General features: G+C 46.3%; 1 protein-coding gene across 1 annotated transcript in view; it reads left to right on the top strand.

The window, feature by feature from the left end:
• Positions 1–23,585, top strand: part of LYPLA1 (lysophospholipase 1) — a 305,618-nt gene that overhangs the window by 238,536 nt on the left and 43,497 nt on the right. The window contains exon 6 of the mRNA XM_085605626.1: positions 6,382–6,455. Coding sequence (XP_085461752.1) covers positions 6,382–6,455 — 74 coding nt within the window. The remainder of the gene's footprint in view (positions 1–6,381; positions 6,456–23,585) is intronic.

Below are 23,585 nucleotides of genomic sequence, written 5' to 3'. Positions count from 1 at the left end.
TTCACCATGAACTAGTTCCAACTAAAAGGTCCATCGACCAGAGGAAATAACTTTTTGATCAATGAAAGATTAGTTGAAATGTAACCGGTAACTAATCATATAAAATAAATTATAAGAAATGGTCCCCCAGCTGTATCTACTAGCCTATGTGAATGTGTGTGTGTTTATGGGCCCAGGTGAATATATGGTAGTTGAGTACCTGAGGTTGGTAACCCGCTGGATCAATTGTGCTAAATTCCTTTTTTGGTAGCAATGGCGGGGCTGTCGGGGCTATTAGTTGTATTCAGATTAATTTATTAGCTGGATGTACCATGTCTTCTGTGAACCAGGGAACAACATACTGAGGCTTTGTAATATGAGCTGATGTCAGGGGCCAGCAACTCTCCTTCTTCCCACGGTATTATCAGTGTTTCTAGAGAGATTCTAGGCTTGCCTCCCTCCCAATATAGTCTCCTCATTGGGGAATTCAGCTTCAAACACTTGACTCTGGAATTTGCATCAAGTCACAATCAACAGGGGTATACCCAATTCACCCTTTTATACCTGGGCATGGGACGTAGTTTTATACAATGACAAATGGTATAAAGGAATAGATACAAAATCATTTTTGAGTAGAGTACATTTAATTACCCTCTCCACAATTATTATTCTTGCTTGGATGTATCACAAACTATTTATAACTCACATGGACAATAGCACCTAATCAATGAAATAAACACAACAAATGACCTATATCACAACATTCTATACATAAACCAAAAAACCTATATATAAACCACAACAACCCTAAAAAATGTCCCCCTTAAAATTCTGGAAGGACCCCTAAGAGGTAGTCCAGGTGGCACACTTAAGGCTAGTCAACTAATACAAGTCGTTCTAGTGTGACACCATACAATTCTAAACAATCACTACAGTTCAAATGACTCCTCCTTAGAAGTGTCGACGTGACCACGTTTCAGCCTTTATTCTTCTTAGGCCTTCTCAGGACAGGGTTAATACATTAATCTCTCAAACCATCAAAAAGACCAAGGTTCATAATATACAGTGCCACATAGGTTTCACAATGCTCAGGATACAATCCGCCTCCCACTGCTTGTGGTGGGGCGCTCTCCATATGTATGCATATACTGGTTCACCCTCTGCGTTTCAGTTCAACCATTATTCAAAATCACAGGTATCCACTCTTATTGGAGTCTGGGAAACAAATCTCCTCTATTTCCTTCTGATTATCCGCGGCCACACTTGCCAGGCTGTCTCAATATATAATGTTGACGGAAGTGCTCAGCCCCTATAGGATCCATGTGTTTCTGCATGCCTCACCTAGTCCACCTCTGGCCTTATTTTGTGTTGCAAACCTGCCTGGAGGTCTGTGGTAATGCCCCCCCCCCCCCTCCCTCCAAATTATATCTGATCTCTCTAACAAGACCAGAGTGATCCATACAGAGGGGAATGTCTCATGCAACAAACCTGAGCACCTTGGGAGAGCCTATCCCATCCTAGCGAGACAGAGAAGGGAGATGCAGAAAGACATGGCCAACGTATTGGAACCCATAATACAGCATTGCCCTCAGGGTCCTGACACACTGTTGGAGGAGATAGCATCCCCCCTTCTCCTCCAGGAAGTATTCCTCAAGGTCATCTCAAATCTGTTATGACAGTAGGTTCTTGGATTATTGCAGATCTCTTATCTAAAACTGTATCAGGTGACTGGGCAGTGTTTATTGAACAGGCATTCCAGGAGACCTGGTCTACTGAACAGGTCTACTACCCTGGGTTTTTAAGCTTTTGCAAACCCACACAAGGGGGGCGGAAGGGTAGACCGTCTGGTGGCCTCACTTGTTGGGTGAGACAGCAAACTGGTTTTAGGGTTGTGGAGGTCTCTATCGACAGCCCAGATATTATGGCACTACGGCTTCGGATGAACCATGGCTGTGATACCTTGTTAATTATTGTTTATGCCAGAAGACAACCGGGTGGGAGACGATCTGAGACTGTCGACCACCTTGACAGTTTTTTAGACAATCAGAGGGATGGGTGCAACTTGTTAATTTTGGGGGACTTTAACTGCACCTTCGAACCGTTGGATTTAGAGGATGGTAACTTAAGTGCAGATGAAGACCTGCAGTGGAACATTCCGACCCTAGACTTATGCCCAATCAAAAAATGGACAGAAGCTGCCCTGCATCTCAAGGGGTTATGCCTGGGAAGGAGTGTGCGAGCAGTGAATGGGAGGTCCCAATCGGATAGGAAGGGTGTGTGTACTTTTAATAATGGCATTAGGAGCAGCCGTATTGATTTTATCCTTCTTAATGTTGAATCATGGCACTCCCTAATTGACATGAAGGCCCAGGAACGTATGGAAAGCGATCATGACCTGTTGATTTTGACAATTGCGGCCCTGCCTCCACAGAACCCCTCCAAAAATGCGGTTGGTGAATTCTCTCCCGCAGTATCACTTTCAAATGACATGAGGAGAGTAAAATGGACCAGGCTTGTTGAGAACGAAAGGGATTTAGGTGCAATGAAGGCCCTGGTTGCTCATTCAATATCCTGCCTTAAAAGTTGTGCCTCCCAGGCGGATATAAATTTACTAGCTCCTCTGGTTCATCGAGACCTGTTTTCCAACCTTAAAACCTTTTTCACTAAGACCAGTAAAAAGAAACCAGAGGCAGGGGCATCAAAGGCCCCCTGGTATAACAAAACCTGCAGAGAGGAGTATCGCTCACTGTCAAGGGCGATTAGATTCAAAGACATGGGAGAAGTTAAACATGCTAGGGCAAATTACAAAGCAACCCAATTCAAAGCTAAAAAGGAGTGGGATGATAACCACCGGCACAATCTTCTCCTAGCTAGTAACGAGAAGAGTATGACAAAAGTTTGGCAGCTAGTGAAATGGAGGAGTGACGGGACACCACACAAACCAATTAATTATGTTCCGCCGGAAGAGTGGGCCCTGTTCTTCACAGCCCAGTTCTCTACTGCTGATAATAATCTGGATGTATTTAAAATACCCCCCCCAATCCCTACCCTATCATTTAGCAATACCGAGGTTGAGGCAGTACTCTCCCTGGGCCCCCGGCCCCGATTGTGTGCCAGCAGATTTATTTACCCACGATAAGGACAACTGGGTGGTTTATATAACCTTACTTGCCAATTCCATTGCTAGTGGTGCGAGTATCCCTGACACGTGGGCCGATGCACTAATTATCCCGATATATAAAAAGGGAGATCGAGCACTACCTGGCAACTATAGGCCTATTAGCCTCATAGATTCTGTTCAGAAAATAATTGCCTGGTTAGTTCTAAGCCGAATCCAATCGTGGATAGAGGATTCTAAGATACTATCACCTCTGCAGGCAGGGTTCCGCCCCCATAGCAGCACAATCGACCAGGTGCTCAGGTTTGTGATGATTTATTGGAGGGTTGTTATCGTAGGTGGGGGCACATTATATGCGGCCTTCATTGATTTAAAGTCCGCCTTCGATTTGGTTCCCCAAAACAAAATGTGGAGAGCCTTCTTAGAACTGGGGATGCCACTGGAACTGCTAGCCATGTTAGTTAAGCTGCATGATTCCAATTACGCTCAGGTTCGATGGGGTACACATGGAGAGGTAACAGATACATTTCCGGTGTTAAAGGGCGTGCGTCAAGGTTGCGTTCACGCTCCTACCCTGTTTTCCTTATTCATTGACTGGGTAGTGCAATACTATTCTACATGTCCCACTGATGCGCCAACTCTGGGGGGGCTTGAAATTCCCCCTACTCATGTTCGCGGACGATACCTTGATTTTATCTAAGACTCAATCCGGGTTACAGGTGGCTCTGTCCCGTTTTGAGGAGTTCTGCCGCGATCATGAGTTGGCGGTCAATGTGGACAAGACAAAATTCATGGTTCTCCACAAATTTAAAGCTACTAAGGGCAAAGTTCATATGAATGGTGTTGCTTTAGAGCAGACTGAAGTGTTCACCTACCTGGGGATAAGGTTAAACAAGAAGTTGAATTGGAAGCCACAGATCGATATTCTTGCCCTGAAGCACGCGCAGTTGGCTGGGGCACTCCTAAAAGAACACAGGCTATCACACACCAAACCTATAGCCCTTGCCATCAAAATTTATAACACTAAAGTTGTAAGCCCCTTTTTATAAGGCGCGGAGCTGTGGGGTCACGAGGACATCAGACCCATGGTTCCCGCCCAAAATAAATTTATGAGGGCGTTAACGGGTCTGCCACAATCTACTCCATTAGTGCCCTTATTTTTGGATCTGGGATGTCATCACATTGAGGATCTAGTTCGTTTTAGGCCTATAGCCCTCTGGAGAAGGCTATGGGCCACCCCCGAGCTCTTACAATATGCTAAAGCCCTTCTGGATTTCAGGGGGGCGGGGACCTAAGTAAGATCAGATGGCTCCAGTATATAAAAGAAACCCTAATAGAAATGGGGATGGGTAATTTGTGGGAGAATCCAGAATCGACCCCCTTCCCCTCAAAAAGAGAGCTTAAGTTTCTCTATATGGATCTGGTGAAGATGAAGTGCTTTTCTTCCATCAAAGGACCTGCCCTGTCCAGGGACTTTTTATTGATAAAGCACGAGCTTGGGTTTGAACTCGATTGGGATCTTATTTTAAAACCAATGGACAGGAAGCTCTATCACCAGTTCATTGCCAATTAGAGCGTTTACTAGTAGATGGCACAAGCCCACAACAGAATTGTGTCCCTCGTGTTTGGTCCAGTCAGAATCCATCCCCCATATACTATTTGTTTGCCCGGCCTATCGATCACCAAGGAGGAAATGGCTCAAACCTATCTGTGCTAATCTTGGCACAAAAGCCGCCATTGAGGCCTTGAGAATTCTAAAGACAAGTACCCAGGAATCCATTGTTATTGCTATTGCAAAATTCTTGAGTTGGATATGGGTGATTCGGGCTAACAAACTTAAGGCACACTGACTTCACTTGCTTTAAAATGTCTGTGGGATGTGGGGTAGTTTGATTCTGATATATTTTCTTTTGTATAAAGGGGTAGATGCCGTATGGTTTACCCTATTTTACATCCTGCATCTTTCTACAACAATTATTTTTAACATAGGACTAAGATTAATCATGGTTTAATACTTATTTTAATTGTATCATTGTGTCTGCTACATCAATGCTACTTTGCTACGACTCTATCATTTTAACTAAAGAATTCTTTTTTTAACTGCAAAATTTTAATAGATTCAATGTTTTTATAATCGAAATAAAGACTTTAGGAATGAATGAACTCTTATTGGAGTCTGGGAAACAAATCTCCTCTATTTCCTTCTGATTATCCGCGGCCACACTTGCCAGGCTGTCTCAATATATAATGTTGACGGAAGTGCTCAGCCCCTATAGGATCCATGTGTTTCTGCATGCCTCACCTAGTCCACCTCTGGCCTTATTTTGTGTTGCAAACCTGCCCCGACTCCTTAGTCCCAGCCCCGAGCAGGGTTGGCCCCTTTCCACTCTGCATTGCCATCTCCGCTTTCTAGAATTCTGGCCCATCCCGGGGGCTTATTGGTTCCAAGGCTGCAATAAGAGGGGATGCAGTCCAACAAGGTTGTCTTACATTGCGCATGTTGAGGCGGCCATATTGGCTCCCTCTCCAAGTAATTTTATTTCTCACCTGCGATGTTGCATTGGTGATGTAACACATGAATTTTTCACCGAAGAAGTCTTTGCTGCTTGTTCCATGCTACAAATGGTAAGAAAAGTATGCCTCGCAGAAACCAATTTACCTAAGAGGAGTTGGATTGTTTCAGCTTTCGTGTAGCACAATCACATCTCCAAACAAGACTGTGGGGCCTCTCTCTCGTAGCTTAACAATCTGGTTTCCTCCATCCAATATTATTGATTACAAAGACTGGCTCAGATAGTTATGTGAGTAGTTTGTTTTTATAGGAGAAAACTTCACTGATGTCCAGTGATTTTGTTTTTCAGGATGTTGTATACTGTGGGGTCTGCTATGTTCCTCAAACTTATTGATGAATCTTTACCCATTCAATGGATTATGCATGTAGGACTGTCATTCTTGCAATGTTATATTCAATCTGTATTCTAAAGCCTTTGATTCAGTCTTGGATTTGCCAAACATATGTTTACAATGTCAATGTTGGCACTGGTTAGTTTTCACTGATATATACTTTATTATCTGATAAAAGTTTGCCAATGAAGGATATGGTTAGGACTGTTAGTTTATTAACACATCTTTCCATGGCACGTTTGCCCCATACTGTTACAATTTAAAATAAATTGACAATGTAAATCATCTGTGTATGTATCCTTTCTTTATGGTATGCTATTTAATATTTGGTGTTCAGTGCTGTATATCCATTATATGTTTGCAATTTCCTTTCTTTCTAGTGAAAGCACTGATTGACCAAGAAGTGAAAAATGGCATTCCTTCAAACAGAATAATTTTGGGTGGATTTTCACAGGTAACTTGCTATATACGACCAGTCTTATTTTGCACTCTGTATGTAATGTTTAACCCTGAGTACTACAGTTGTTTCTATGATACATGAGTCAAATACTATTAAATGCAATTTAAGCTCACAGACCAGCTACACCTTTTTCGTGGTAGTCCAAAAATATATTTAAACGTATTATTAAAACATTTTAGCCTTTCATCAATAGTGTTTTATGTGGTATTAAATCCACTATGTAGAACTTTTACTCATTAGTCCCTTCCGACTCATTGGTATGTACTGCATTTTCGTCCTCAAGGTGCCCTTAAAATGCACTATGTGCTGGCCACGAAAGGTTGATGCAGCGGCTGGCTCGTGTAATTTGAATGACCAAGTCCCATGGTTCAGGCAATCTGAAATGGAGACTTATTGTATGTAATAAAGTCATTAATAAAAACACATTAAAAAGTAAAACGGATGACTTCCATAATCCAAAGGGTTTAGCCTGTCCACCCATAGATCCAAACCGCACTGTTGCAATATTATGGAAGTATAAAGAAAAGATAAGGTATTGTAGATTATTAGGCACACTGCTTATCGAGCAACACTCTCGGGAGAGGTCTGTCATAGTTGTCATATGCTGCCTTGATGTCAAGGAAGACCAAGAATAGCCTCTTCTTTTTCAAGGGGGCATATTTCCTTATGAGTGGAAGCCCTGCTTATCATTTCCAGTTCCCAGACTAAAGCCAGTTTGCAAAGAATTATGACCTCATTACTGCCCAGATGATCTTGTAGTATAGCAGGTAAAGTTTTTTTGTAAAGCTTGCCCATCACATTCAGGAGAAATATGGGCTGAAAGTTGGAGGGCAAAATAAGGCCACTTTCTTTTTAAAATGGGGACATTGTGGCTAATTACCAAAAGAAGGCATGACACTGTACTTAAAAGCAAAAGGAAATGGACCTTTAGATACAGAGATAGACAGATACAGCTAGATTAAGACATATAAATAGATAGGCAAAGCTAGAGATAGATCGATAAAGTTGAAAAGTCTTGTCTATGGGGTTTACTAACCAGGGCAGAGATCCGTTCCTATAGGATAATATTGGCTGAGCTGGTTGGAAGAGTTTAGGTCACCCTCGTTTTGCAAAGAGTTCTGTCACTGCATTATTAGCATATAATGCAGCAAAATGCCTCTGAGATGCAGCAATCTGGTAATGATCTGCCTCCGATCAATTCCAGACACACTGTAGACCTAAACCTACACCATCTCTGATAGACTTGTACATCTGTGCTAGACATTTGAAGGATTTCCCAGTAAGGCTTGGAACGATGGGCACAAATACTTGATCATGTGACCCATGTAGTTATAAAAGGACTTGGCCATGAGAACCCATTGGACTCTTAACCACGGTGAATCATGTCACCTGTACCAGCTGACTTATTATTAAAATAAAGATTACCAATATGTGTCATCGATACCACAGACAACCAGGAAAGTGCTAGAATCCACTGTTAAACCCTTGTCGGAAATGCTGTTAGCCTTGACATATAGACCCTTCTAATACAGCCAGTAAGCCTCAACTAAATATCAGCTCTTGGTCCAGACTGCCAGGTACTATGAACCAAGCCAGCAGGTCTGGACTTCAGTGAAGAAAGTAGCCCTTGAGTCTGGCAGAGGAAGGGAGCAAGGAGGTCTAGACATAAAGGTTAGACTGTAGAGCACCCAGCATCAGGAATCGAGAGAATGTGAAATGGAATACGATAAGATAAGGAAGAACTGTAACAGTTACACAGCTTTTGACCAGGGTTGTGAATTAGTTTTGCTTTTTTGCTGTGTATAATGTGCTCAGTCCGAAGAAAAAGTCCAGGAGTTCCGGATTAAATGCATTGGGTTTCTTGCACTGTTTCCATCACAGATAGTTAAATCCAGAGGGGATAATAAAGGAATAGTTAGAATTAATTAAAAGTGCTCTGCTGTTCTGGTGTCTGTGTTCTAATAATTTCTATACTATGTTTGCTTGCTCGGGGGACCCTACCAATTGTGTTTTGAACGCATTAGACATTAGGGCTCTCTGGGTTGGCGAGGCCTCAACAATCCTCATTTAGAATCCACAGTGGGATCTACAGGTGAATAAAATTGATGGTCAAGGGTGACGTCATCAGGCTTAAGTCAGTTGATGCCAGCAAGACAGTTAGTGTATGGAGAGCAGGGAGAAGTTTAGAGTACCTAGTTGCATCCCACTAAAATGCATGAGACTAAATATATAATTGAAACCAATCGAGTACTTTGCCATTGACTCCAAGTGAAACAACAACTGAAGTAGTCGGTGGTAACCATAGCCATGGTCCAACAATGAAGTACCAGAGAGAGGGTTTTGCGTTGGATGCCTGATGTGTGTATTTGGAAACGTTGAGGCATATCGGAAAAATATCGAGCGGAGTGACAAAACTATGTCCCCCTGAGCACAAAAAAAGAAGCAGGAGCAGTTTGAGGTTAAATAAATAATCCCAAGATTACTCTTCAGAACAGGTAGCGATTTGAGACTCGTGCAGGAACTATCATTCTGAGGACCAATTGCAGTTTACATCTTAGATTTCTGCCACATATTGTCAACTCTGGCAGGTCAAATGTTTGCCATCTTTTAATGACTTTAACTTGGAATTAGTACTAGTCTGCTACTAACTACATTAATTCCTCAGGTTCAGTATTTCCATGTTTTAATATAGTTTTAATGTTTTAATATTTCAGTCTTTCTTACATTTACTAATAACTATTCCATTAATTTCCATTTGAAAGAATTGTATTCACCTTGCTTTTTGTAAGTTTGTTATTTGTTGTTAAAAGGGCGGTGGAGAGCTAGGCAACTTGAAGCTCCTTTGCCCCCGACTTTCAATACTTTACAGAGGAAGGCAATTCCAGAGACCTGTAGGAAACTACTTTTGCTCCTAGGGACTATAAAGAGGTTCTTTTTGGCAGAGTGGAATTTTTAAGGTGGTTGGTGGCATTAAATATTTTCTGCAGGTACAGGAGTGGCTTTTGTTGGAAAGCACAGTTTTGCAGGTAATTCTAGACTGTGCGAGAAGGCAGTAAATGCTTCTGAGCAGCTGTAGAAGTGGTGCTTTTGAACGTTAAATATGAGACAAATTGCTGTGCTTGTATGTTTTTGTAATCTTTTTTCAGTCGGCAGGTACCAGGTAAATAGTGCCTTGCCATAGTCTCAAGTGCAAATGTGAAGGGCACTTATGTTTGGTGTCTTTCTCATAATGTAATCTTCATAATGTTGTTGTCATTCCCTATTGCTGGCAATAAGATGGCCGCCTGAACCATTCTACAAGTTGTTGAATGCAGTAATTACCAGGAGAGCTTGTTCTCTGGGAATCAGTGATAGTGTTTTCTGAGAAGCTTCATTTCATAATTGCTTTGACTAGTGGTGGGGATATCACTTTTTTTTTTTTTTTGAATAGGTGAGGCAGGCTTCAGACAAGGAGCTCTATTTTTTTGGGACATTGTACTTCAGCCTGTTTTGGCCTGTCCCATCTCAATGGGTTTTTGAGGCCTTCTAATGCATGCTTTAATGAGTCGTCTCCTCTTGCGCATAGGTAAAGCTGAGTTTTGTCCGTGGAGTGGAAGTTGTGGGTTCTGAGAAGATCTATGAGAGACAGCGCAAACCTATTCAAGAGAAAGTTTGTGAAGGGACTCTACGGAAAAATCACCATTTTAAATGCTAGGTGGGGAAGTCTGAGAGCTGTCGGAACATCCTCGCTTGACATTTTTGTATAATCTAGTCTTCAACAAACCATGTGGGCATAAAACACAATGCATTCTACAGACCTTAATAATCGAGGAGCCTTTGCAGTCCTATTTACATCTCCCACAACCTGGCATATGATTTCCCAACTATGTCTTAAAACAAGTTATAAAATATAGACCACATAGGTAGCCAGAGAAAGATGGGAGAAAGATCTGGGCCTAGCAATATCAGATGAGTGATGGAAGTTCTCTTGTTCCCAAACTATGACCATCTCTTGAAGCAGCAGACAGACTATTGCATTTTAAAGTTATCCATAGAGCGTTCTACACACTGTCGCAATTGCATGCCTTTTGTTTGGATGTGAAGTTAGATTGTGTGAGATGCTGACCCATTAATGCCGACTTCACTCATTTAGCCTGGCCATGCTACAAAATGGTGACCTATTGTGATGAAATAATTACCAAGTTATCTGAAATGATTGTGGTATAGCTGGCCCCCATCTCTACCAATGTGTTTGCTGTGTTGGGTTAAATACTTGACACTGCTGATGGGGGGGGGGGGAGAAGGGTACTGGGTATGTGCTTACGAAGGAGGCCAAGACCAACAGCCAACAGATTGATATGGTGTGAGTCCTGAATAACACAATGGCAGTCGCCACACTTCAGTTATACATGGGAACAGGCTTCCATATGAAATGGATTTTTTGGTTTGCTAATAACGTTGATGCTCTTTGACGAATCTTCACATAAATTTCCCCCAAAAAGGTTAATTCACCTCAGCTTTTTCCTGCAATTTATTTGGAGGAGATCCATGAAGTGGGGGACAGAGAAATAAGGGGTTCCCCCTGCAATTTCCCATAGTAAGTTTAGACACAGCGACCAAATTCGGCAGAAGGCTAGCTCTTTACTCATAGGCGTGCTTTTTTTATGTGGTGTAACTCCGTTCATTCGTTTTTGAGAAACGAAGGTTCAAAATGTATAGATATCTAGCAATCACAGTACTGCCACAGAGCAAAAACGTGATTTGATTTGCTGATCCATGCTTATGGTCTTGCATATGACCTCCTAAAATACAACACTTATGACCTGTTCTATGCTATCATTGATAACATAACTGAAGATATCTGACGTTACATCATTAATGACTTAACTGTACATGTCGAGTGCGCACAATATACTGACTTAATTTAACTAGAGGTGGTGATTTTGTGTGTATAAATGTGTGTGTAGGTCAAACATACACAAACACTCATAAAAAACCCAAAGGTTCAAATGGCGTTTTAGTTAGGTTAAAAGGTAAATTATGTGAAATCTGAGCCAAACTATAATGTCCCTGTAACCTTTTGTTTTTTTCAGTGAATATATACATATATAAATAAATATATACACACACACAAATTCACAGTATGTAGATATGGAGTTAAGAAAGGTAAAATTATATTTTGGTACATGCGCTTACCTTTCAATATTTGTGCACTCAATATTCTCTACTTGATATTCCAGACTACAACCAGTGGATCTCAGATATTGCTTGATACAAAGGAATGTGTGAAACATGCTCTGCTTATGCCACAGCCTTCTTAGCCCAAAAGTTTCTGGGATTCACGGCAAAGATAATTTTCATAAAAAGGGGACAAGGTAACAACACATGACGAGAGGGAACGAACATAGACCGACATTGGCTGGGGAGAGCATAGAGGGTAGCCCCAGTACGTAGGGGGAAGGCATGTTCCCCAATTGGCTAAGAGAATACAGAAGAAACGTCTCAACAATTGGGCTAAGTTTGGATAATAAATAGTTAGGGAAGGCCCGTGTAGTGGCCATACACAGTATATTGAACCTAGTTGGATTGAATTGATGAAGTACTATACCTATTTTCAGAAATGGTTTAATTATTGTCCTGTATGTAGATGTACCTCAACTCCACTAATGTTGGACACTACTGGTACATCTGGTCTCTGATGGTTTTTGGAGTTTTCCTTTTCTTCTATATTTTTTACTACTGTTAGAGAATGACTATGGGCTGTATCTCACTCAAAATATCAGTAACTATAAATTAAATAAAAAGAGGGTTGTTGGGAAGATGTCTCGTCCATGATAAATGGTGTGTACCCCTGCCCTGAGTGACCTAACTGCCTATCTGATAGAGACATCTAGCCGCAGATTCCTTAACTTAGAATATCCTCAAGGCGCCAGTCTGGATTTGGAGATTTTTCAGCAGTACCACTGAGCGCCGGGGGACGACGTCGCAGGGCTCCGCCATGAAGTTAGTGGTGCCATATAAGTCCCTCCCAGCACGCTGACGTCAGTTTTCTTCTTTTCTGCGCTGCAACGCGGATCCAGGAGAAGCGGTTCCTCTGGCTTGTTTGTTGTTTTGAATGCTAACTAGTGTGCAAGATGGGGAATCCCTTCTTGCTGGTGGGAGCACTGTTGCAATCCCTCGGGATATCAACTGGTTCAAACTGATATATCCAAAATCTTCAAGCGAATTTTATATCCATCTTTTAGATGTTTAATGTTCATTCAATGCATTATCCAGCATGCAAATTCTTCACGATTAGCCATCCAAAAATCCATCACATATTAGGAAACCCAATGCATTTCGGGTCGTCCATTGACCCTTCATCAGGGGTCGCTCAATAGGTTCTAATCTAAAGGATGAAAATGGAAACTGGAGACTGTTCATCTTGCAGTCCACAATGAGCTCAAAATATTCAGTGCTCAATGAAAAGAAATTTTATGTGCTCAATAACAAGACGAAGGAGAAGGAAATTTCATGTGCTCAATAAGAAAACGTAAAAAGTGCCATGTGAGTCCACGGTGCACGGTATCGTTACCGCTATTTAAGGCAAATAAAGGGGAACGTTATGGTACGATAACTCCGCACTAATCCCATATCTGATCGTTTCACTGTGGTATTAACATGAGAACCTTGCTGCATATCACCAGAACTAACAATTGACACCTTATATGCCAGCATGAACTTGGTACACAACCGCAGTGTCCTTGATGCCAATTTGGCAGAGAACGCTGAGCGAATGCAATATTATGCGTCACACCCGCATCTATCTTGGTTCCGTTCGTGTTACTTTTATTGCTAGTATGTCACTCATACAGTGTCACGGTTGTTGATTTAGCCACAATTCTACCGTTTTAGCACCAACCTGAATGCGCTTTTACATGGCACTTTTTACGTTTTCTTATTGAGCACATGAAATTTCCTTCTCCTTCGTCTTGTTATTGAGCACATGAAATTTCTTTTCATTGAGCACTGAATATTTTGAGCTCATTGTGAACTGCATGATGAACAGTCTCCCGTTTCAGATTTCATCCTTTAGAACCTATTTAGCGACCCCTGATGAAGGGTCAATGGACGACCCGAAATGCATTGGGTTTACTAATATGTGCATCGAATGAACATTAAACATCCAAAAGATGGATATAAAATTCACTTGAAGAGTCTTAATTTTGGATATATCAGTTTGAACCAGTTGATACCCCGAGGTATTGCAACAGTGCTCCCACCAGCAAGAAGGGATTCACCATCTTGCACATTAGTTAGCATTCAGCACATTAACGCCAATGGACACGGCGCTGGTGGGTGAAGCACACTGAAATAACATTTTGAGCTTTTTGGTTTCGTTTGAGTGCACATTGGCAACAGTTTTGTTTATATTCACTGTTTGTTGTTTTGGCCTTACTGAAGCCTTTTAGCGGCCAGGAACAGTGTGCCAATGCCTTCGGGCTTTAAGTTGTGTGAATCCTGTACACGACTGATGTCGGCGACGGATCCGCACGCGATTTGTATGTGGTGTTTGGGCGAGCACCATGACTCCGAGGAGTGCGACGCCTGTTGAAAGCTGAAGTCCCTACGGGATCGTAAGATGAAACTGTTACCCGCCCGTGTGTCCAGTTCGGTGTCCTGGTGTCGTCTTTCTCCTTCTCCAGCTGGGTCCCCGGTTCGGGGCAGGTCGAGGTATCGTTCCCGACTTCGTCCCTCGTCTCCCTCAGGTAAGCACAAGAGGAAGTCATGGAGGCCATCTGCCTCACGTAGTCATGACGTATGTGTCTGTTGTTCCAGGTCCTTACTGGACACGGCCCATCCGCAGTCGACTCCCGCCTACCCACCATTTCCTGGTGTTGGGGCGACTAGGATCCAGATGGTGGCCTATTTTCAGGCTTTGCGGGCCATCTTTGAGTCGACCCCTCTCCCTGGTGTGCACAGAGGTGGTAGGGACACAGATTGGGAGCTTGCTGCCGGATTCGTCCTCGGCGCCAATCGAGGACCCTGACTCCGACTTGATTGTCGCAGCGACGTCGGGAGTCAGCCTGGTAGGGCTTTCCATTCAGACGTCAGGCCACAGTCTGCCTCCAGCATTAGTGGATAGACTGCTGAGGCCGCAGCGGGGGACTTGTTTCCCGAGTCGATGCCGTCCCACACACCGCAGTCTCCTATCGCAGTGGATGTCGGGTCAACGCCATCCCGATGCCAATCGATGGAGCCTCCTTTGACGTTTGTCGGTGTCGATGCGGCGCTGTCTCGACGTCATTCAATGCCAGAGACGTCCTTTGCTACTCCTTTTCAAATGGAGGACAAGGCCCCTGGGGATTCACCTTCTCCGGCATTGATTGAGCATTCTACGGAGCATGTTGATATGGAGCACTTGCAGGCCCTTGGACAACCTCGGGCTGAAGGGCCTTTGGTGGACGCGTTAGCCTGCAACCATCCCCTAACTACGATTTGCTGTTGCCCCCCAGAATGGCGACGGAGGCTAGTGCAGCGTTTGCATCAGTTGTTCGCAAAGCTGCTGCTATTTTGCAGTTCCAGCCTTCTTCTACCTCTTTGCTCTCCGATCCCTTGTTGGATTTGCTCCACCAGGGTAACGCGGAAGGTGAGCCCTTGCTGCCTTTTGGTGCATCATTGTATGAGATTCTTCTAGGGATCTGTATGAGGCCCTCGTTGGGGGACTCAGTGGATTGTGCTATCGCACATCGTCACCGCCCTGCTCCAGATGACCCAGTCTATTTGTCCCTGCACCCTAGGGCTCAAAGTCTAGTCGTCCAAAACGCCTCCGCTTCACTGCCTTTGTCCTCTGCTCCGATACTTCCACCCACTCGGGAGTCTCGATGATTGGAGACATGTGGTCGGCAAATTTTTGCATCCACGAGCTTGGCCCTCCGGTCCTTAAACACGTTCTGCATGTTTACACGGGCCTCGTTTGCCCTCTGGGACTCGGTGGAGCGCTTTTTTCACTCCCTTCCGGAAGGCTCCCGGGCTGACCTGCCTCAGATACTCCAGGATGGTCATGAGCTGGCTCAATTTTCAATTCGGTCTGCCATGGACACCACTGATTCTGTGGGTCTGGTGATGGCCAGTTCAGTTGCTTTGCGTCGCCATGCTTGACTGCATGATGGCAGTTTTCCTGAAAATTTTCAGGAGCGTCTTCGGGACTTGCCCTTTGATGGGGCCCATCTTTTTGACAGTCATGCTGACTCAGCGGTTCAGCATCTCATGTCTGGTTTGCAGTGAATGGCATTGTTTCTAGTTCCTTGTTGCAGATTTAATGTCTTTATTTTATTGGTTGAAGTATTATCATTCCTTTTCTCTTGTGTCAGTCGCTGGGTTCAAGCTGTTATTTCCCAGACGTACTGTACAGCTACACAACTGTTTCTGACCTTATTTTCGATTTCTCTATCTAGGAGCTAGTCTCAGGAGGTGCCCCTTTTTTATAGGGGTGTGACATACCCTATGTGGGGTATTCATTGGTTATTCTATAGCCATTCTAACTTGCCACTGCTCCAGGAAGAGTTCTTCCTGAGTGGTGTACGTCCTTCCTGAGGATGCGACAAGGTCCTCTTAGGTTTGTTATTTATCTCTTCTCTGGGGAGTTTTATTCTAGTTCCTGCTGTGGATGTATGGCAAAAATAAATTATAAACTCTCTTTAAAGCGTCCATGTTTGCATTTTACCTTTGGTTAGTAGTTCTCTCCTGCCTCTGCGCAGACCCCTCCAGACTATTGTTGGCTTTACGTCCTGTCTGACTCGTCACGGCTTGCTCACGCATGCTCCCTTTTTTCTTGCCCTTAGTTATCTTTTCAGGCGTTCTGCTGTGTTTGCACCATTTTGGCTCTGTTGGCTGTCTTTGCCGTAAGCCAGTGTCTCTTGTGAGCAAGTTGGTCTGTTCCGCTTTAGAAACAGTTTCCTTCCTGTTTTCAGTTCTGGCACGGTGTATTTACGTGCACGCGGTGCTTGCTGATCCAACTTGTGCCACAGCGTTGCCTGCGTTTGATTCTTGAGACATTGTCTATTCCTTCCCTCTTGTGTTGGAAGTGCTTCTGTCCTTGGACTTCCCTCATGGCTCAGTCCCTGTCTGTGTTTTTTCCTTGTAGGCAGTTGCTTCTACGCCGGACACGTGGGTGGTGCACATTGTTTTGTGCCCCATTTTTCATGCGCACTTCCCAGACAAGTCGCTCTGCTCATAGCCACTTTCGGATTAATCCAGTGGCGTAGCTAGGTGGGGGCGGTCCGCCCCAGGCGGCACTATTTTGGGGGCGACAAAGGCATTCAGATAAGGCTCTGCTTGCTTTCGTGGACGTTCAGGGACGGGCAGAGAAGGAATAGGACTCTGGCAATCTCCTCTTCTTTTTTGTGCTGGCAGCTGTCCCCCCTCTCTTCCTATTATTCCCTCTTTTACTGTCTTGCTCCTCACTTACTGAAAACCGTAACTTGAAGAAATGGTTCACAACCTCTTTCCTTCTTTCATGTAGTTGCTTCCCTGTGAAATGGATCCAAAAAAGAAAAACACTCTTGCGGGAAATGCCCTTTTTCTGACATTTTTCTATTCCAAAGTGCAGCGGGATGGAGAGCAATAGAAGGTTTTAAATATGAAAAATAAATACATAACTAAATAAAACAAGACGGAGTGGTTGCAAAGTGGCCAGATTGGTTGTATTCACATCCAAACACATCAGCCTCACTTTACAGACTTTGCAGTGAAGCGCTACTTTTGTTTTCTCGTCTTTCTTTGAACAGCATTGTTGTCCCCAGGTGGGGAAGTGCGCCATTCCTGGAGGTACTGCAATACCTGGTTGATGGATGGATTGGAAAACAAAATGTGTACCATGGCTCTGTTTATGGATGTGGTCTTTTTAAACCATACTGCTTACGTTTATTAAGTATATAAGCAATGGACATTGAAACGGTTCCCTTCAGGGCCCTGTAGTTATGTTCTTAACTTTTCAGGTAAAACCACTCCCTGATTTCTGAATAGTGAGTGAGAGATCGTTAAGGTAACCATGTTGTTTCTGCTTACATTTCACATGCTTTACTTAATCTTGCATCTTGCATCTTGCAGGGGAAGTGAGAGTGAGGCAAAGCATGGGTGTCTGGTGGGTTGGTTAAAGTGTGTTCAGCTGGTCAGTTAATCTGGTCATGTGTTGTATAGAGCTTTGTATTTGTGCATGAGAGGTTTGATTTGGCAGCACTTGAGAATGGGGAGCCAGTGAATCTTCTTGAGGTGCGCTGTGGCTTGGGAGGTCAAGTATGAGTTTTGCCCCTGCATTCTGGATGGTCTGGAATCTGTGTAGGAGTTGTTTGGAGATTCAGGCGTAGAGTGTTGATGAGTGCTTGCGTGACGGTCCTCCTGGTGTTTAAAGATCTTTTGGAGCATGCATAGGATGTGGAAGCAGTAGGTACACACTGCGTTGGCTTGTGCCGTCATGTAGAGCTTATCATTTGATAGAGACTACTAGCCGCAGATTCCTTAACGTAGAATTATCCCCAGGCGTGAGACTGGATCCGGAATTTTTTTTGCCACAGCATCTCTGCGCGCCGGGGGGGCGGCACCGCATGACTCCGCCCTGACGTTGTCCGTGGACGTGACGTCAGCGAGGTCACAAGTCCTGCCCCGGCGCACTTACATCAGTTTCCTTCTTTTCCGCGTGCAACGCGGATCCGGAGTGAGTTCCCTGGACCTGTTTTCAGGCCTTTTTTAACGCCTTTGCATTGGGAACAGTGTGCGATACCTTTGGGGTTCAAGACGTGAGATTCTTGTACGCGTCAGATGTCGGCGATGGACCCTCACCCTATTTGTATGTGGTGTTTGGGCGAGCACCATGATTCTACGGACTGCGACGCTTGTCAGCATCTCAAGCCGAAGTCCCGGCGAGAGCGCCGGATGAAATTGCTTCCGGCCCGTTTGTCCAGATCGGTCTTGTCACAGCGTCCGTCCCCTACCTTGGAAGGGTCCAGAAGCCGCCGATTCCGCCTGCGGCATCGTCCTTCACTGAGGCCCCACGGGCGTCGCTCGCCTGCCGGTAAGTCCTGCGGCTTGCCTCCGAGGCCCTGTCCTCATTCTGCAGAGGGCGCGGGTTCCTCTCGGGACGTCCGCCCTCGCCTGTCGCCACCCTATCCGCTGTTTCCTGGCATTGGGACGACAAGGGCCCAAATGAAGGCCTACACTACGGCTCTGCAGGCTTCTTTGGGCCCACCTCCTCTTCCTGAGACGTCCGCGGCTCCCTCGCCATGCGCAGGGCCTTCCGTAGACTCGCCGGCAGCTTCGCCCCCGGCACCGACGAGTTCGGCTTCAGGTTTTGGAAGTGTGGTGTTGTCGAGGTGCAGCCCTATGGGGTTCCCCTCTTCGACCCACGGCGTCCCTGCCTTGCCGCAAAACCCTGCGGGGTTCCCTGTGGTGTCGCAGGAGGTTGCCGGGACTCGCGGCTCGTTCCAGAGTCCCCCCTCGGTCCTCTGGGCAAGCGGCTGCCTCGTCGGAGGTCGAGCCGGTGCCTTTTCAGCACCGTTAATTAGCTGCTTCGGCTCCGACCCCGCCCCGTTCCCCTATGAGGCACGTGGTGGTGGTCGATTCGGCACCCCTGGTGGACACTTCGGCGCCGATCGAGGACACACCGGTGCCCATGGCGGACTCCCTGGCGCCGTCCCGACGTCGGATCGTCGACTCTTCTCCGGATGTCCCTTCCTCTCCGGAGGATTGTCATCTCCTCTTCACCGGAGACTGGATGCCGCATCGGTGCCTTTTCCCCGGCGGCTTCCAGGGCAGGTCCTACGCCGTCTCCGCGTCCACAGCCCCCGGACCCGCTCTTCCGCACCTTGCAGTTGATTGCTCCGCAGGCTTCTCCGGAGACCCTCAGGCCCCTCACTCGTCCATGGGTCTTCTATCCTACAGGGGCTGGCCGTTTCTTCCTCCAGCAGGGCGCGGGATGGGCAGCTTAGTTTGCAGCCTTCGCCCACGGAAGAGTTGCTCTCTCCCCCACGATGCCCTACGGAGGCGAGTGTAGCCTTTGTCCGGGCCATCTCCACGGCCACCGGCATTTTGCAAATGGGCATCCCGGTCGCTCCACTCCCAACGGACCACTTGTTGGAGGTTCTCCACCAGGGCTCTGGTGGAGGGGAGCCGCTTCTTCCATTTGAAGCTTCGCTCTACAACTCTCTTCTGTGGGCCTGGGGCGTCCTGCTACGGGGGATCCGGTGCCTCAGCCGCTCCTCCACCGCTCCCGTCCTGCCACGCATGATCCATTCTGCCTATTTTCCCACCCATCTGCCCAGGGCCCTGTCCTGCAGACTGCTTTTCCTTCCTTGCCTTCAGTGTTGCTCCCTCCGTCATGGGTGGCCCGGTGGTTGGACTCCTGGGGGCGTAATATTTTGGCTTCCACTAGTGCTGCTTTGCGCGTGCTCAACACACTTTGTGTGTTGACCAGGGCTACCTCCGACCTGTGGGATTCCACGGAGTCCCTTTTGTCTCGCACCTCCCACGAATGTGCCTGCGCTGATCTGCGGCATCATACGCTGGATGGTCGGGTGTTAGCTGCATTTATTCTCTGTTCGGCCTTGGATGTCTCTGATTCGCTCCCTGCGCTATGGCGAGCTCTGTGGCCCTCCGCCGCAATGTTTGGTTGCGGGATAGCGTCTTTCCGGAGAATGTTCGGGAGTGTCTTGTTGACCTACCTTTTGATGGGAATCTTTTATTTAACACCCACGCTGACTCCGCTATTCAACGACTCCTAGCGGGGCTCCGTCCTCCTCCCCCTCTGTAAGCTTCGGCTTGTCGGTCCTCAGGTGTCTTATGGGAGGCGTTTATCCCACCTTTCTCTTTGGGCCTAGTGTTTCGGTTGGCCCGTCTGTGTGCTGTGTGTGGCTTGGAATGCCTTCAGGGTCCTTAAGTTGGCCCCTCTGTACTTTTGGCTGCTGGTACAGCCCTTCAGCGTTTGTGGTGTGTGATTTTATGGCTGTTAGTGAAGCCATATAGGTCCTCAGGTTGGACCATCTGTGTATTTTTTGGCTGATTGGTAAGCCGCCTGTGGTGATATCCACAGGTCATTTTATGTTCTTGATCTCTGCTGCGGGTTTCCCTAAGAGGTGTTCCCCTGTTTTGTTTTGGGACGTGTCTTACCCCAGGTGGGGTACTTGTAGGCTATTGTATAGCTCTGTCCTAAGCTGGGCGGGTGTGGATACCTTCTCGGGTTCCTCGCGTTTCCTGGCGTCACTGTATACCGCTTGGTGCGGTCTTTTTTTCTTCCGCCTTAGCGCAGCTTGCGCTGCTCCAGGTTCTGTCCTACTCAGTATCCAATGGTGTTTCTATACTTCTTCTACAGGGCTTGCCTGTCGTTCATTTTGCCCTTTGTTCCTGCGGGTATCTGCTTCTGTGCGTTTTGCCTTCCCTCTTCACCTTATTATCCGACGTTTCGGCCTGGCCCTCTGCCTTGTGTTCCAGGGAGGCTAGGATATTCCTGGTGTTCTCCTGTGTTCTGGTTGACGGCTTTAGGTCTGTACTGTATTTCTCGCTTCCCGGGGGTCCCCCCCCCTCCCCCCCCATCCGGCTGCTTCTTGGGGGGGGGGGGGTGAGGGGGGGGGTTCTTTTCCTCTTTATCTTCTGGTTGGTCCCTCTTCTCTTCGTGGGCTGGGTTGTGCCACTGGGATGGTCCTTCTCTGGGGCTTGTTCTGGAGTTCCCTTGCCTCTGTCATCGTCTTGCGCTCGGCTTGTTCTGGGCACACTACTTCATAGTATTTACCAGCTGCCTGCTGCGCACGCCTGGTCGTTATGGTCCACCTCCGTTGGCCTCGGCGTGTACCTTTGTGCTCCTGCCCCTTGCTTTGCTGGAACTTTGCGTGACTGTGTCTTCTCACGTATGCGCTTATCGGCTGTGGGGCCGTTCCTGCCATGTCCCCTGCCTCGTGGCTGATGCCCGTTCAGCCGTCCCCTTCGCTGTGTGTGTTCTCCTGAGGCGGGCTCTGCCTCCGTTCCACCTCATCTACTTGGAATTTACGGGTGGTTCTTTTCTTCCTTTGGTACTCTCTTGGTGCCGTCTGTCCCTCCGGGTTTTCTGGCGGATGCCCTTTGCCCCTTGGGTAGGCTTGTGGTATCTTGGCCTTCCCTTCTCCTTGTTCTTGCTTACTTCTGCTTGGTGGGGGCTGGGCTGTCCTTCCTGCCCCCATGACACATCCCCTGTTGGGACCCTGTGTTCTTCCAAGCTGGTGAGGTTCTCTCGCAGACCCTCCTCCCCTCTGGGTATGGCTAGGGTATTTAAGGAATCTGCGGCTAGTAGTCTCTATCAGATGTACAAGTTACTTTCCTTCGGTAACGATGTTTCTGGTAGAGACGATTCTAGCTGCAGATTCCTTCACGGCCCGCCCTTCCTCCCCGTTCTGCGAGGACCTTTCAGTTTGGTCTTCTGCGGGTGCCCTGTTTCACTTCCTCCCTGGCAGGATGCTTCGTTCTGTTTATTTGTTCCACTCCTTCCTTTCTGGTACTTGGACGGTAGGTTCATGTGTACTTCTGCAGCCCTACACCCTGGTTATTCCAGAGTGGGGCCTGCTCATAATCTTCTCACTTTTTCATTGCTTGGGGTTTCGGACTCCTCTGCAGCCCTCTGGGTTGGGGTCTCTTGGCTGTGCCTCAGCCCTTATCTCTTTACAGGGGATAGGACACTCCTTGATGGTGTTGTCTTGGGGTAATTTGTCGTTACTCATCTGTTCCGGACTTGTTCCCCTTCACTGTTATGGATTGTGGTTGCAGACTTTCTGTCATCTGCCACGGCATTTTTCACATGTTTTTCTGCCTCCAGGGAGGATATCGCCTTCGCTTTGCAGGGTTGCTTCTCAGAGCGGTGCTCTACTCTTTCCCTTCCATGACTTTCAGTAACACAGTGCCTGGCACTGTCCCTAATGGTGCTGTTCCTCACCATTCGATTCTTCCCTTTCTGTTTCACTGATTTTTTTCGCACACTGTTCCCATACTCTCTCAGTTTTGTTTGTGGTGGCTCCGCGTTGTGGCGCGGAAAAGTTCTCCAAAGAAAACTGACGTCCGCGTGCCAAGGCGGGACTTATGTGACCACACTGACGTGACGTCCTCGGACAACGTCAGGGCGGAGTCACGCAGTGCCGCACCCCGGCGCGCAGAGATGCTGTGGCAAAAAAAAATCCGGATCCAGTCTCACGCCTGGGGATAATTCTACGTTAAGGAATCTACGGCTAGAATCGTCTCTACCAGATACATCGTTACGGAAGGTAAGTAACTTGTACATCAAGGATATATGAGAAGTTATGGTGACCAGGTATAAAGCTATGCGTGGGTGCTTTGCATTCCAATTTAGGGGAGAGTATATAGCAATGGGTGAGTATGAGTGGTGCTCCAAGGAAAGGACTGGTTACCATCCACAGTCCTGTATGCCCTCCCAATGCAGAGCAAAATATTTACACAAGCAAATCCAAGCACTCAAAAATCCACTTCAACAGTAATATGTTGATAGTCCATTTTAATTCAGAATCTTCAGCTCAGGCCCCAATGGTAGTTCAAATCTTCATATTACTGTGGAAGTAATTAGCATTGTCTCTTGTGTTCAAGCAGGCAGATAATCCCATACATTTGTTCAAAGCAATGGGCTGTCGATTACACAGTTTGGAGACAAAATGGACTATCAGCATATTATTACTGTTTAAGTGGATTTCTAAGTGCTCAGATTTGCTTGTTCATAAAGGATGATCCCTAGATTTCTTGTGTCGTCTGTGGTTGTTGGTCTTAGCTCCGACAGCCACCAGGTGGAGTCCCATGGTGATGTTTTGTTGCCAAGGGCCAGTACTTCCATCTTGTCAAAGTTGAGCTTCAGGCAGTTGATTTGCATCCAGTCTGCTACTGTGGTCATGCAGTTTACGAAGTTGATTCTGGTGGTTGTTGTTTTGTCCATCAGGGAGAGGATGAGTTGGGTGTCATCGGCGTAGGAGATGATGGTGATGTCTTTTGATAGGATAATTTGGGGTGAATGATATGTTGAAAAGGGTGGGGCTCAAGGACGATCCCTGTGGGACTCAATATATCAGTTTCCTAGTCACTGTTGTGATGGGTGGCAGTCTGTCCCTTTGGGTTCTTCTTATGAGGAAGGAATAGATCCATTTAGGA

The sequence above is a fragment of the Triturus cristatus genome, chromosome 5_1 (genome assembly GCF_964204655.1).
Source record: "Triturus cristatus chromosome 5_1, aTriCri1.1, whole genome shotgun sequence".
Lineage (NCBI taxonomy): Eukaryota > Metazoa > Chordata > Amphibia > Caudata > Salamandridae > Triturus > Triturus cristatus.
Note: the sequence above shows the minus strand (reverse complement) of the source record. Positions and strands in the feature narration are given on the sequence as shown.